A 15,006-nucleotide genomic window follows, 5' to 3' on the forward strand; every position below is an offset into this window, starting at 1 on the left:
TTTGAAATGTGTTAAGACTTGCTTTATGACTCATCAAATGGTGAATTTTTATAAATGGCCCATGAATGCTGAAAAGGAGTGTGTGTTATACGGTCCTAAGACCTAGTGTTCCATATATGTTAATTAGCTCATATGTGTCCATTATGTCGCTCAAACCTTCTACTGCTGTTTTTGTCCACTTGTTTTATCAGATACTGAGACCATATTTCTCATTTTCGTTTGGCTAATTTTCAGTTTGTACTCATTTTCAGTTTATACATTGTGATGCTCTATATGAAGTGCATATCAGCTTTAGAATTGTAATCCTGATGCACTGAGAGCTTCTCTCATTTCTGGTTATCCTTCTTGCCTTAAGATCTACTTAGTCTGTTAGCAGTGTTGCTGTACTGGATTTACAGGCGTGGGTTTTGCCCATCATCTTATTCTCAGTCTTCCTATATCTTTATATCTAAGGTACAAACAGCATATACACAGGTATTTGTTTTATCCAATGTAACCATTCTTCCTTTTAATTGGAGCACTGGCATACTTGTGTTTAAATACAACATCCCACCATTGGCTGTTCTTTGTGGCACTCTTCTATATCCTGTGTTTTCTTTTTTAATTCCTTATTTAAATTCAATTTAGTTGGAGTATTTTCTCTCCTCTTCTGCTTTCTTCAGGATTACTTTTTTTTTTTAAGATTTTTTATTTATTTACTTGAGAGAGAGACAGTGAGAGAGAGCATGAACGAGGAGAAGGTCAGAGAGAGAAGCAGACTCCCCATGGAGCTGGGAGCGCGATGCAGGACTCAATCCCGGGACTCCAGGATCATGACCTGAGCTGAAGGCAGTCGTCCAACCAACTGAACCACCCAGGCGTCCCGGATTACTTTTTTTTTAAGTCATTTGATTGTTCTATGTTATTTTCTCTTCTTTTAATAATTGCTCCAAAGATCATTTCATGAATCTGTATCTTAGTTAAATCTGATATGAATTAGTACTTTTAGTATTTCCTGGGTAATGCTAATAATTTAATACACACCAACTTTAGTTACTATCTTCTTGATTTGTATGCTATTTTAATTGTGTATTTTAATTTTTTCTGTCTTTTTTCTTTTTACACACACACATACATACAGAGACACACACACAAACTCAGAGACATGCACATACACAGAAACACACAGAGACACACACAGACTCAAACAGATACATACACATATATGCACAACTGCAGAAACACACATACACACAGACTTAGGCACACACAGAGACACACAGATACATACTCATACACTCACAGACTCAAACACACAAACACACACTCCCAGACACATACACACATATCCAGACACATACACATAGACTCAGACACATAGACACATATACAGATACACAGACTCAAACACACACAGACACAGACACATATATGCACACATGCAGAAACACACCAACACACAGACACACTGACATACACATAGACAGAGACATGCACACACACAAAGAAACACACACAGACACATACACAGACATATACACATATACAGACATGCACACATGCAGAAACACACATATACAGACCCAGACACACACAGAATCAGACACATATACACATACACAGAGACACACACAGACTCAAACACAGAGACATATATGCATAGATGCAGAAACACACAGGCACACAGACATACACAAACACAGAGACATGCACACACATAGAAACACACAGACACACATGCACCCCTGTACAGTATCTGAACATTGTCAGGTAGCTTTGAGGAAATAGAAGCTCAGAGGGGTAAAGAAGTCTGTCTGAGGTTACCTGGCTGGTAAGCAGCTGGGCTGAGACCAGAATCCACCCTTCTGAACACCTCACATGCTCTTTGTCATGTTATGATTAGACTCAAATAATAATAATAAGTGAATAATAGTATTAGTGTTTTTACTAGTTTCCCACTGCCGCTGTAACAAATTGCCACAAACTTAGTGATGTAAAACACTACAAATTTCTTATCACACAATTCTAGAGGTCATGAGTCTAAAACGGGACTTGGACTACATATGATCCTTCTGGAGGTTCTAGGGGAAAGTCTGTTCCCACCCCTTTCCCAGCTTCCAGAGGTGTCCACACCCAGTGGTTTGTGGCCTTCGCCTACCCCCAGCCTACCCCTGCATCACTGCAGCCTCTGCTCTCACCTGCTGGTCTCCTTGCTCTGGCTCTGACTCCTCTTTCACTTATCAGGACCCCTGTGATCTTATGGGACCCACCTGAATAATCCAGGTAAAGACTATCTCACGGTCCTTAACTTAATCCCGTCTACAAAGTCCAGTTGCCCCATCAGCTCACATTTGCTGGTTCCAGGGATGAGGATGTGGATGTCTTTGGGGCAGTAAGCAGAATATTGATAAATAACAATTTGCTTATAAGAGTGGCCCATAGCCTTGCTGGGAGCCTGGGCTGGGACATGACTGGGTAGGGCCTTGGGGCATGGTACACATAAGCTGACCCCACCAGACAGGAGGGCCAGTGTTTCTGCCCTATACTCTTATTTCACAGTCTCCTCTTCTGTGATGTTTAATGAGTAAACAATACAGCTGTGCGTGACATGTGAGCTCCGGAAGCTTCCAGAGAACATTCAAGATAGTAGCTCTAAGATGGGTACAAAAAGGAGCCAAACCAGAATTTTAGAGCTGGTAGCAACCTCAGGTCCCAGAGTCCAGTCCTCCTTACTTTCTAGATGACATTACTAGCCCAGAGAAGTGAAATGATCGTCCCACAGTCACCTGGTAAGTCACTGGTAGAACAGAACTTAAAACCACATCCTTGACCCTGATTTCATGTTCTTTCCATGTCATATACTTCTCTAAATGCTGCTGCTCAAATGTGTCCACCAGAGACCAGCTAATGTGCTTGCTGAGTTTGTCTATGAGAGAGTTCCTAGTGCAGACATGGACTTGTACCCCTGGGAGTGTGGGTGGTCCTGGGGCAGCTTGGTGGGAACCTGTCCAGTGCAGTCTTCCACAAACACAAAACACCTCTGTACCCTTCTAATTTGACCTTAACATCTGCATGGATTTTGCCTCTAACACCAAGTTGCACCAAGTCTGTTTCAATGTGAAAATGTGTGTTTTTTTTTTTTTTTTTTTTTTTGGAGAAAGGACACTTGGGGAAGGTGTCCAGGGCTTCTACTGTGACTCCAAATACTGCCCACAATCCTGGCTTGAGCAGCACAGCCTTCTGAAAATCCTCCAGGCTTGGAGCGCCTGGGTGGCTCAGTGGGTTAAAGCCTCTGCCTTCAGCTCAGGTCAAGATCCCAGGGTCCTGGGATTGAGCCCCATGTTGGGCTCTCTGCTCCGCAGAGAGCCTGCTTCCTCCCCCACTATCTCTCTCTGCCTGCCTCTCTGCCTACTTGTGATCTTTCTCTCTCTCTCTCTGTCAAATAAATAAAATCTTAAAAAAAAAAAAAATCTTCCAGGCTTATCACTTGGCTTTAAATTATTTATTATGAGTAGGACAGACAATTCTATCTTCTGGCCAGAAATTTTCCCTTATTTCTAACCAAATGCCTTCCTTTAAATGCCTGCAAGTCCCCAGCTCTGCTTTGAGAGGGTCTGACGAGAATAAATGACAGGAAGCCTCCATGTCTTGGCCCACCTCTAGTAGGTTGTATTCCAGAAGTCAGAGGGGTCTGGTATTTTCCCCATTCCTTGTTCTTACTTTTTTTTTTCTGTTTCTTTTTGGAAATATCATCAGAAAAGGGGTCTAACAGATATCTGACTTGAATATGGGGCTTTGTAAAAATGGCCTCCCTCAAGTTCAGCTTATTTTTAATTAAGGAAACTCAGAGAGAAACTAGTTCTGTGAAGTAAGTGTCACCTTCCCCAGAAGAACTGGAGAGGCAAGACCACTGGAAAGAGGCTAATAGATAAAATGTAAATGTGCTGGAAAGGCAGACCCTCCATGGCCTCTGTTGGGAAAGGCCATGCATGCCACATCTCACCTAGCCTTCGTCCTGAGTGGGCAGGACCTTTGAAACTGGATATTGTAGTCTACACCTGGGATGTATACCTTATTAGCTGAGAATAAAAGGAATAGCATCAAGAATGGCAATGATCCCGTCACCATTCCTGGCGGCGAGGAAGGCACCATAGGCCTGGAATGCAGTAAGTGCTTCTCACACATACCTGCTATCAGTTAATTTTTGCATCCCACTGAGCGGTGGGGGGTGGGGGGGGAGGGGCTTTCGATTAAGCCCCTTTGCCAGCCCGGGAAAGAGGCTAGGACTGCGAGGCAGAATGCTGCTGTGTGACCCAACTGGTTCACAGAACCCCTTGAGTCTGCATCCCTAGGGCATAGGTCCCTCCAACACTGATGGTGCCCCTGGCCAGGGGGCTTGATTTGGTTAATGGGACACTGACAAGCGCCACGAGCAGTGACTTGACAGGTGCTTGTACATGGGGTCCTGCCCCCAGTACCACTCTCTGGCACTCTGGGGATCCCATGGGAAGACTGGGCCGCCCTACGGCAGGCTGAGAGACCACGTGGAGCCAGGATGAGCTGGCCCTGCAGGGATCCCCTGACACCAACCCAGCTGCCAAGAGCCGAATAGATGAGCGAGCCCATGTGAAGTCAGCCAGCTGCTGGCTGGGCTGCAGCCCACTGCGGTATGGGAGCGAGCCCAGCGGAGAGCTGCGGCGGTGGCCCACATTAGAACTGCCCCACCAGCCTGCGGAACCCCAAGTTCAGCAGAAGGGTTATTGCTTGAAGCCATTATGCTATGTTTGCTAATGGCTTCAGATAGCAAAACATAACTGATACAAAATAATGAAATCAAGCTAGATTTTGGGGGAACTAGTTAGTGTAAACACACAGACCTCAGCCTTAACCACTTCAGTCACATGTCTCTGAGCCTTGGTGTCCTTGATGAAAAATGACAAATTGACAGTCCTTCAGCATTAGCAGGAGATCAGAGCAGAAGAAACCATAAACAGGACTGGTTAACTGCAAAGCACCACATAAACTCCAGGCATTATTCTTACCAAATAACATTTTCTATAGCCAACTCCTTTCTACTTGAATACCAAGACGGAGAAGTAATTTCACCCCGAGTCTGGTTATTACTAATCCTGAACATTTCCCACCAGCAGCAGAAAGGAACAGGAAGTCTTCTCCCCTGACCGTCCTCAGGTCCTCTCTCTCCTGCTTACCTCTCCCTGATATATATTTGTTGTTGGGCTCACTCCCAAAAGCCTGGTGCCTGCAGCGTGCAAGAATCAGCAAGGAAGGGAATTAGCCTTTAACAAGCTCACAGGTTCCAACAGCATTTGGCAGATTACATATACATATGTAATACACACACACACACACACACACACACACACACGGCATTTTGTGAACGTTATGACAGTCCTTCAAAGTAGTAGGTATTGTCATTTCCATTTTACAAATGGGGAAACTGAGGCTCAGAGCCATTTAAGCAACTTGCCAGAGTCAGTAATTGGCAAACAATAGAACTTCAATGCAAAGGCAGGGATTTCTAATCCAAAAGCTTGCAATCTTTCCACAAATATTACTGACTTGAAATATTTAAAAAGAAAGCAGGGCTGGTTGGTTGGTTGGCTGGGTATAATGACATATTTTGAGGCTCCTGCTCTCTCACACCCTAGAGCCAGTAGCTGGCTGCACCTCGCTGCCTCCTGGCCATCATCTTGTCCCCCAATAGCTCTCTCCCCTGGAAAACTGCCTCCCTGATTCCACTCCTACCCTCCTTTACACTCTTCTCTACACAAAAGCAGGAGGAATCTTACTGAAACACAAAACCAGCTCATGTCACATTCCTCTCAACCCTCCTCTGGCTTCCCATCACCCTTGGCACAAATCCTGCAAGGCCCAACGTGATGTGACCGGCCCCTCTTCAATGTCATCTGCAACCTCTCTCCCCAGCTCACCAAGTTCCAGCCGTGCTGTCTCCTCACTCTCCCTTCGATGTGTCAAGCATGAGTCTATCTAAGGGCCAGTGCACTCTTCTCTTGGTCAAGAACCCAATTCCCCTGATAGTCTCTTGGTTCTCCCACTTGGTTCATTTTGATATCTGCTCATATGTTTCCTACACTAAGTGGTCCTCCCTGGCTGGCCTATCTAAAATAGCCCCCACTATCCTCCTGTCCTACTTCAATTTTGTCCTAGGGCTTGCCTATTTACCTTACGTATCCAATTATGTATCCACCCACCCACTAGAATGTAAGCTGCAGTGGTAGGGAGTAGGGGACTTCATTCACCACTGTGTCCCCATTATGGAGAAGAACGCCAGACACAGCAGGTGCTCCATAATGAATGCTCAGTGAATACATGAAAGAATGAATAAGTCAGAGGTGCAGAGAGGAAACACGACCCTCATTAAAAACTCCCTGGAAACCACAGACAACCTTGGAGTATGAATTGTACAGTGAAGTTGACAAAGCAAAAGGCATGGCATTCTACTGAAGACCATCCAGGTCTCTGCAGTTGACTTGGGTCTCTCCCAGTTAGTTTTTCTCAGTTAGCAGGCCAGAGCTTCATGTGTGGTTCATCTCATGGGACTTCCCTCCTTTATGCAGACTTCTTGCATCCTTGGTCCCTGGCAACTCAGTCATGTGACAGCTCCAAACACCACTCATACTTCCAAACACCCCCGAGGATCACGTCCTGTCCTGCCTTGGTGAAGGCTTACCTCCATCCACGCCCATGATGAAGCGTCCCACAATGAGCATCTCGAAGGCTCCTGCCTGGAGGGAACAGGCCATCAGCAGTGCAGCAGAAATTGCAAACCCATTGTTGACCAGCAGAGTATACTTCCTGGAAAACAAAGGGTGGTTTGATGAAGAGGCCCACCATGAGGACGTCAACCTACCCATCTGAGAAGCAGGGGTCAGGCCTTCAAAATGGAACAGCAGAGCAAGACTCAGGCACAGTAGAAAGAGCATTAGCCTAAGGGTTAGAAATGGGCCAGAGCCCTAGAAGCCCCCACTTGCCACCTTTGGCTCTGTGACTCTGAGCAAAGTACTTCCTCCCTCTTGGTTCACCACCGGGACTGATTAGGTCACCTTCAAAAGCACTGTCGTGATCCATGAATTACCTGATGCACTACTATATGTATCAATTCTAAGACCTTCACTTAACATTTCTGATATCAAGATGTGTCTTAGAATCCAAGAGTCAGAGCTCAGGCAGGGAAATGGAAACCACCCTAGTGCTTTTAACAGAGAGAATTTAACATAGGGAGTTGGTTAGGCAGGCACTGGGAGACTGAGATGTCAAAGGGGGAATCTCTGAAGAGAGGTGCTATCCATTTGGTGCTGACACTTTAGGGGCTTGGAAGAGGGATCCCTAACTCCTGGCTTATCTTCAAGGATGAGCGCTGGCCCACTGGGGCTGCTACTCTGAGGGGCACCATATTCTGGGGAGTAGACATAATCTGGGAACTAGACTCAACTGCCAAGTTCACTGCTGGGACTAGTAGGAAATTCAACCAAACCAAAAGGACCAAGCCACTTGTCCCTCTTCCTCTAGTCCCGCTCTTGTCAAAGGGCAGATGAGGCATGCCAATCCTAGCCCCTGCATCATAGAGCAGAGCATCAAGGGTAAGTTTGGAGTGGAGAGACAATAGCTTAACAACCTCCCTCCCTCCTTTCCTTCCCTCTTCCCTTCTCTTCCCTTGCTTTCCTTCTCTTTCTCCCTTCCTCTCTCCCTCCCTCCCTCCTCTGCAGTTCATGTAACAATGCTTCTTACATGTGATGACATCTTCAATTTGATGAAGATGTCACAGCACTAACTGTGAGATTGAACTAATCCCCTTGAATACAGTCAGTCAAACCCCTATGGCAATATTATTAGCTGTTCTGTCCCAGGACTACTCTCACTATTCTGTGAACATATCCCTAAGACCTCCTGGTTGAGAAGCATGACTTGTTTGGAGGCCTAGAGACCCAGGTCCCTGCACCAACTGGAGTTTTTATGAGCTAGGTGACTTTGTACTTGATTGCTCTGTGTTTTCCTTTCCTCACTTATAAAATGATGATAATAGCACATCCTTACTGAACACTGGCTTTATGACAAACCCTATTCTAAGTACTTTATATGAATAGCTCAACTGATGCTCAAAATGATCCTGTGAGGTAGGCACTTTATCATCCCTATTTTATAGATAAATTAACCAGGATATAGACAAATTGGAAACTTATTTTAGGCCATACAACTAGTGAATCAAGAAGCTGCAGGAAAACACCATAGCTTCTCACAGGACACTTTTCCCCTAATGATTCAATGAGTTAACAAATACTAAATTATTTTGTAAATTGCAAGAAAATAGGGACTTGAAAGGGGCTTTGTTATTACTTTTGGGAGTTAGAACCCTTAAATTCCAGGCCAGGGCTCTTTACACAATTTTTACTTATCTCAAACATTTCATTAAACTTTTCTACTTCCTACATCTTCTTAGAGAATCCAAAAGCTAATGACTTTTGTGGCTCAGTGATGATGGTACAAAGACTGCTCATGGCAAAGCTTTCTATGTTGATGAACAACTTCTAACAGTGAACAACTGAAACAATCCAGGTGTCGTTCAGCAATGGACTATTTAAATAAATTATGACACATATCTATAATGGCACATTGTACACACATTAAAGCACAAAGGGCTTTGTATATTCTATGTGGTAAGATCAAGAAGCTGACAGCCTTCCCTTTGAGATCAGGAACACAACAAGGATGCTCACTCTCATCACTCTTGTTCAACATAGTATTAGAAGTACTAGCAACAGCAATCAGACAACAAAGAGAAACAAAAGGTATTCAAATTGGCAATGAAGAAGTCAAACTCTCTCTCTTCACAGATGACATGATACTTTATATGGAAAACCCAAAAGACTCCAACCCCAAACTTCCAGAACTCATACAGCAATTCAGTAATGTGGCAGGATACAAAGTAAATGTACAGAAATCAGTGGCTTTCTTATACACTAACATTGAAAACACAGAAAGGGAAATTAGAGAATCGATTCCATTTACTATAGCACCATAAGAACTATGGTTAGGAATAAACCTAACCAAAGAGGTAAAGGATCTGTACTTGAGGAACTACAGAACACTCATGAAGAAACTGAAGAAGACACAAAAAGATGGAAGATAATTCTTTCCAGTCAGAAAAATAAACATTGTTAAAATGTCTATACTGCTAGAGCAATCTATACTTTCAATGCCATTCTGATCAAAATTCCACCAGCATTTTTTCAAAGAGCTGGAGCAAACAATCCTAAAATTTGTATGGAATCAAAAGAGACCCGAATTGCTAAGGAAATGTTAAAAAAGAAAAACAAAACTGGGGGCATCATGTTGCCGGATTTCAAGCTTTACTAAAAAGCTCTGATCACCAAGTCAGCATGGTACTGGCATAAAAACAGACACATAGACCAGTGGAACAGAGTAGAGAGCCCAGTTATAGACCCTCAACTCTATGGTCAAATAATCTTCAACAAAGCAGGAAAAAATATCCAGTGGAAAAAAGTCTCTTCAATAAATGGTGCTGGGAAAATTGGACATCTATGTGTAGAAGAATGAAACTTGACCATTCTCTTAAACCGTACACAAAGATAAACTCGAAATGGATAAAAGATCTCAACGTGAGGCAGGAATCCATCAGAATCCTAGAGGAGAACATAGGTAGTAACCTCTTCGATATCAGCTGCAGCAACTTCTTTCAAGATATGTCACCAAAGGCAAAGGAAACAAAAGCAAAAATGAACTTTTGGGACTTCATCAAGATCAAAAGCTTCTGCATAGCAAAGGAAACACTCAACAAAGCAAAGAGGCAACCCACGGAATGGGAGAAGATATTCTCAAATGACAGTACAGACAAAAGGCTGATATCCAAGATCTATAAAGAACTCCTCAAATTCAACACACACAAAGCAGATAATCATGTCAGAAAATGGGCAGAAGACACAAACAGACACTTCTCCAATGAAGACATACAAATGGCTAACAGACAACATGAAAAAATGTTCATCATCACTCTCCATCAGGGAGATTCAAATAAAAACCATATTGAGATACCACCTTACACCAGTAAGAATGGCCAAAATTAGCAAGATGGTAAATAATGTATGTTGGAGAGGATGTGGAGAAAGAGGAACCCTCTTACACTGTTGGTGGGAATACAAGTTTGTGCAGCCACTTTGGAAAACAGTGTGGAGATTCCTTAAGAAATTAAAAATAGAGCTTCCCTATGACCCTGCCATTGCACTACTGGGTATTTACCCCAAAGATACAGACGGAGTGAAAAGAAGGACCATCTCTACCCCACTGTTCATAGCAGCAATGGCCACAGTCACCAAACTGTGGAAAGAACCAAGATGCCCTTCAACAGGGGAATGGATAAGGAAGATGTGGTCCATATACACTATGGAGTATTATGCCTCCATCAGAAAGGATGAATACCCAACTTTTGTAGCAACATGGACGGGACTGGAAGAGATCATGCTGAGTGAAATAAGTCAAGCAGAGAGAGTCAATTATCTTATGATTTCACTTATTTGTGGAGCATAACAAATAGCATGGAGGACATGGAGAGATGGAGAGGAGAAGGGAGTTGAGGGAAATTGGAAGGGGAGGTGAACCATGAGAGACTATGGACTCTGAAAAACAATCTGAGGGTTTTGATGGGGTGGGGGCTGGGAGGTTGGGTGAGCTTGGTGGCAGGTATTATGGAGGGCACGTATTGCATGGAACATTGGGTGTGGTACATAAACAATGAATTCTGGTACACTGAAAAGAAATTTTTAAAAAAGATTGTTAACTGCAAAGAGCAAGGAACAGAACTTTTTGTAGAATATGCAACAATATGTGTGAAAAAGAAGTGTGTGGGTGCACATGTATGTGTGCATGAAAAGACCAATACAAACCTTTGAAAAGATACACAAAAAAGTGGCATCACAGGTAGCCTCCAGGAAGGGGATCTGATTGGAGAGAAATGCAATGGAAACTTCCTACTTGACACTCATTTGGTCCTTTTGAAAGTTATGCCATATGAATGTATTAATTATTCAAGATATAAATACAATCTCCCTGTCAAAAAATCAATTTAAATGGATGTTATAATGAGGGGAAATTATGATTTGGCCAAGACTTAAAATAGATATTCCCCTCTAAGTTGACCTCCGTGCAGAAGGTCACAGACTCAGGCTTCAAAACGATGAATCCAAAAGCACTAATTTCTGTTATTAGTGAGACCTCAAAGCACAATGAGAGCAGGTTAGTGCCCCGGGTCTGTGCAGTACTCATGGCCCTTCCCTTCAGTCTTCGGAGGAACTGACATATCAGCCTTAAGAAGAGAGCTGGGCGGTGGTGGGAAGACCTGCAGTCTCACAGCAGCGAGGGCTTTCATGAACGTTTCCACTTGGCAAGTATTTAGTGAGTGCTAGACCTGGGGTCTACCACCGGGAGTAAGTCAGTCCCTGTCCTTGCCCTCACAGGGTTTTTAAATCTAATTAGGGACACAGAAAAATGATCTGTCACACAGAAGTCAATTAGAAGTAAAAGATACTGGGGCGCCTGGGTGGCTCAGTGGGTTAAAGCCTCTGCCTTCGGCTCAGGTCATGATCCCAGGGTCCTGGGATTGAGCCCCGCATCGGGCTCTCTGCTCAGCAGGGAGCCTGCTTCCTCCTCTCTCTCTCTGCCTGCCTCTCTGCCTACTTGTGATCTCTGTCTGTCAAATAAACAAATAAAATCTTAAAAAAAAAAAAAAAAAAGAAGTAAAAGATACTGATGCTGAGAGTGTATAAGTGGGACCTGTGCCTGTCGTTGGCCTGTCTATCCAGGGAATCCTTCCTCTGCTCTGCTGTCTCCAACGGAACTACATTTCCCAGACTCTCTGCTTCCTGCTCTCTGATAGGCCTGGCCAAAGAGGGACCTGATGTTAATCTCCCCTGGCAAAAAGAGGAGGCTGGATATCTCCCTCCGTATCTTCCTGTTCCCATAGCAGCAGGTGCATCTGCTCTGCAGCCCCAGCCTTTTTTCTGGGATGCCAGCACCCTGCTCCCCACCCCTGAGTGGGCCTGACTCATAGGCCCCAACAGTGCTGCCTCAGCCTTTTAGCCTTCCATCCCAGGCATGGCAGCAGCTTGTCTGTGAAAAAGTGATTTCCCACAAAAAGCCAAAGGGCTCTCCCTGCAGCTCCATCACAGGCCCCAGTTCTACTCCTTGAGACCTCACAACACAAAGCCCTGCAGATGCAGAGCCCAGTGTAAATCAAGTTTGTGAAGAGGTTGTTGAGAAAGGGGAGAGATGGGAGGAATGCTGAGGCCAGACTCAAGAGGATTCTTGGATGGTGAGCAAAACAGCATGTTCTGTAACCTAAAGACTGAGAAATGAAGTCAGAAATTTGATCAGAAGTCAGACATCAACTCCCATGACCCTGTTCCAGTTAAGATGGACCTCTGCTGCTAGGATGAGGGTCATGACATTTGTAGCAATAATGTTGGCATTAGTTGGTGGTTCTCAAGGCTGGCTTCTCATCACATCCACCAACAGCACATAAGAAGAGAGACTCTTCACAGACCTGTACCCCTGGGGATAAAAATATATGTTTATAAAAAATAAAAAATTAAAAAAAAAAAAAGAAGAAGAGAGACTCTTTGGTCCATCCCTAGAGAATCTCAATTCTTTTTTTTTTTTTTTTTTTTTTTATTTGACAGAGAGAAATCACAAGTAGATAGAGAGGCAGGCAGAGAGAGAGAGAGAGGGAAGCAGGCTCCCTGCTGAGAGCCCGATGCGGGACTCGATCCCAGGACTCTGAGATCATGACCTGAGCCGAAAGCAGCGGCCCAACCCACTGAGCCACCCAGGCGCCCGAGAATCTCAATTCTTGATGCAGACTCAACAAGAGACCATCTGAAGAGTCTAGAAAGAGCATGGCTTTTACATAAATGGTCTCATTTCATTCATTTCATCTCTTATACCTGTAGCCAGCAGTACCCATGACCTGGGCAATTCACCGAGGAGGAGGTGGAGGCGTTACAAGGTGGCAGCCACCTGCGTGTGGCTAAAGCTGTCCCAGAAAGGTAGGATGCATCCGTCTCCTGCACACTGGCTGTCCACTACTGGAGAGAAACCACCCTCCACCCCACCATTCCCATACGAACATAGCTACTATGTCTTGGCCCTCATCCTTCTGCAGCCACTGCCCCTTGTGTCAGCTTCCTTTTAGAGTGAAACTCCTTAAAGGGTACTGTCTGCTCCCCTCCCCTTCTTTTCTCGTCCCACTGATTGGATCCTTGCTACCACTCTGTGGAGAATGCCTTTGTGAAGATGACCAGGAACACACTCTGACAAACACAGCTGCTGTGTACCCCCAGGACAGCCTCTCAACAGCATCTGATAGGGTTGACTGTGTACTCTTCCTGAAACACAGTCTTCTCAGGATGTCTGGGATCCCACTCTCTCCTGTTTTCTCCCTACCAGCCTCCCCTTCTCATCTCAAGGCTGGTCTGTCCTCTGCCTCCACTCCCTCCCTGGGTGACTTCACCTAGTCCTGTTGCCTTAATTGATGGCAATTCCCAACTGTATCTCTGGCCTAGAGTCATCTCAACCCAGACTGACATATCCAGCTGCCTCCTAGGCATTTCCACTTGCATGTCCAACAGGCATCTCAAGCCACGCATATTTAAAATGGAACTCCTGAATTCCCAATGCTAATCCTCCAACAAATACATCCAAACTCCTCTTTCCTCAGTCTTCCCCATCTGAGTAAATAAAGACTCCACCTTCCTAGTGGCTTACATCAAAAATCTGGGAATAATACTTCCTCTATTATTTTCCTTCTGACCTCCATGCACTCCATCACCTCTGAGCCTTGGTTTCCACACCTATAAAATGGATGTAACAGTGTCTATATTGTAAGGCTTCTGCAAGAATCAGATGATTTATGAAAAGTGTTGAGGATGGCACCTAGAACTTATTTGGTGCCTTGATAAACTAAAAAAGAAATAAAATCCATGGTGACAGGTAATATTCACTGGGTACTTGCTATGTGCCAAGGCACTATTTTAAGTGCTTTATACTCACTGGACACCCATGAGTTAGGTAATCTTGCTACCCCATTTCCACGTGAAGGAAACAGATCTAGAACTTGAGTACTTGGTCAAGCGGACATACTATTAAATGGGAGATTTACCATCCCAGTAACCCTGACACAGAGCTATCCACAGTGGCAGCTGCTATATTACTCATATCGATTTATTCTTTCAATGATCATTCATTCATTCCACTTACATTCATTCACTCAACACACATTTGAATGCGGACTGTGTGAAGAACGCCATTCTAAGGTCTGGCATATAGCTGTGAACATGCCCAAGAGCATGTTCTTTTTGATAAACAAGTAAAAAATAAAACATATGTAGCATGTCAGGTGGTGACAAGTGTTGTAGAGAAAACTAATGCAGGGAGGGGGAGGAAGTTTACACAGGGAGACATCTGGGAAGGTGACATTAAGCACAAACATTAAGCACAGAAGGAATGCAGATGAGCCATACAGATATCAGGGAGCAGCAATCTTAGTAGGGAGGTATAAAGATATGGGCTATTTTCAGGTATGCCAGTGAGGCCAGGGGGCTGGAGGCAGAGGAGGGCAGGAGAACAAGTAGTGGAATGAAGGCAGAGAGATGGGCAGGGGAGCTCATGAGGGTCTTGTATGAGCCACCATGATAACCTGGGTTCTCACCTGGAAAGAGATGGGCAGACCCTGGAAGATTCTAAGGAGAGGGATGGGATGGCTCCCTGACTGACATCTTTAATTAACAAGATCATACAGTCTTCTATGTTGTCCATGGGCTATAGAAGTCAGAGTGGAAACAGGGAGACCAGCTGGGAAGATCTGATGATGGATCACTCAAGTACTGATGGTGATTGGACCAGGATGGCAGCAGTGGGACATGGTCAGATCCAGGTATGTTCTGAAGACAACTGATGGGGTTTACAGATGGACTGGAC

The 15,006-nt window shown here is 44.4% G+C and overlaps 1 protein-coding gene across 7 annotated transcripts in view; it reads right to left on the reverse strand.

Annotated features, from left to right (window-relative positions):
* Positions 1–15,006, reverse strand: part of SLC2A9 (solute carrier family 2 member 9) — a 231,412-nt gene that overhangs the window by 146,880 nt on the left and 69,526 nt on the right. For all 7 annotated transcript variants that reach the window (XM_013044754.2, XM_013044751.2, XM_013044752.2 and 4 more), the window contains one exon: positions 6,692–6,816. In XM_013044754.2, coding sequence (XP_012900208.1) covers positions 6,692–6,816 — 125 coding nt within the window. The remainder of the gene's footprint in view (positions 1–6,691; positions 6,817–15,006) is intronic.

The sequence above is a fragment of the Mustela putorius genome, unplaced genomic scaffold (assembly GCF_011764305.1).
Source record: "Mustela putorius furo isolate JIRA1106 unplaced genomic scaffold, ASM1176430v1.1 tig00000083_pilon_pilon_pilon, whole genome shotgun sequence".
NCBI lineage: Eukaryota > Metazoa > Chordata > Mammalia > Carnivora > Mustelidae > Mustela > Mustela putorius.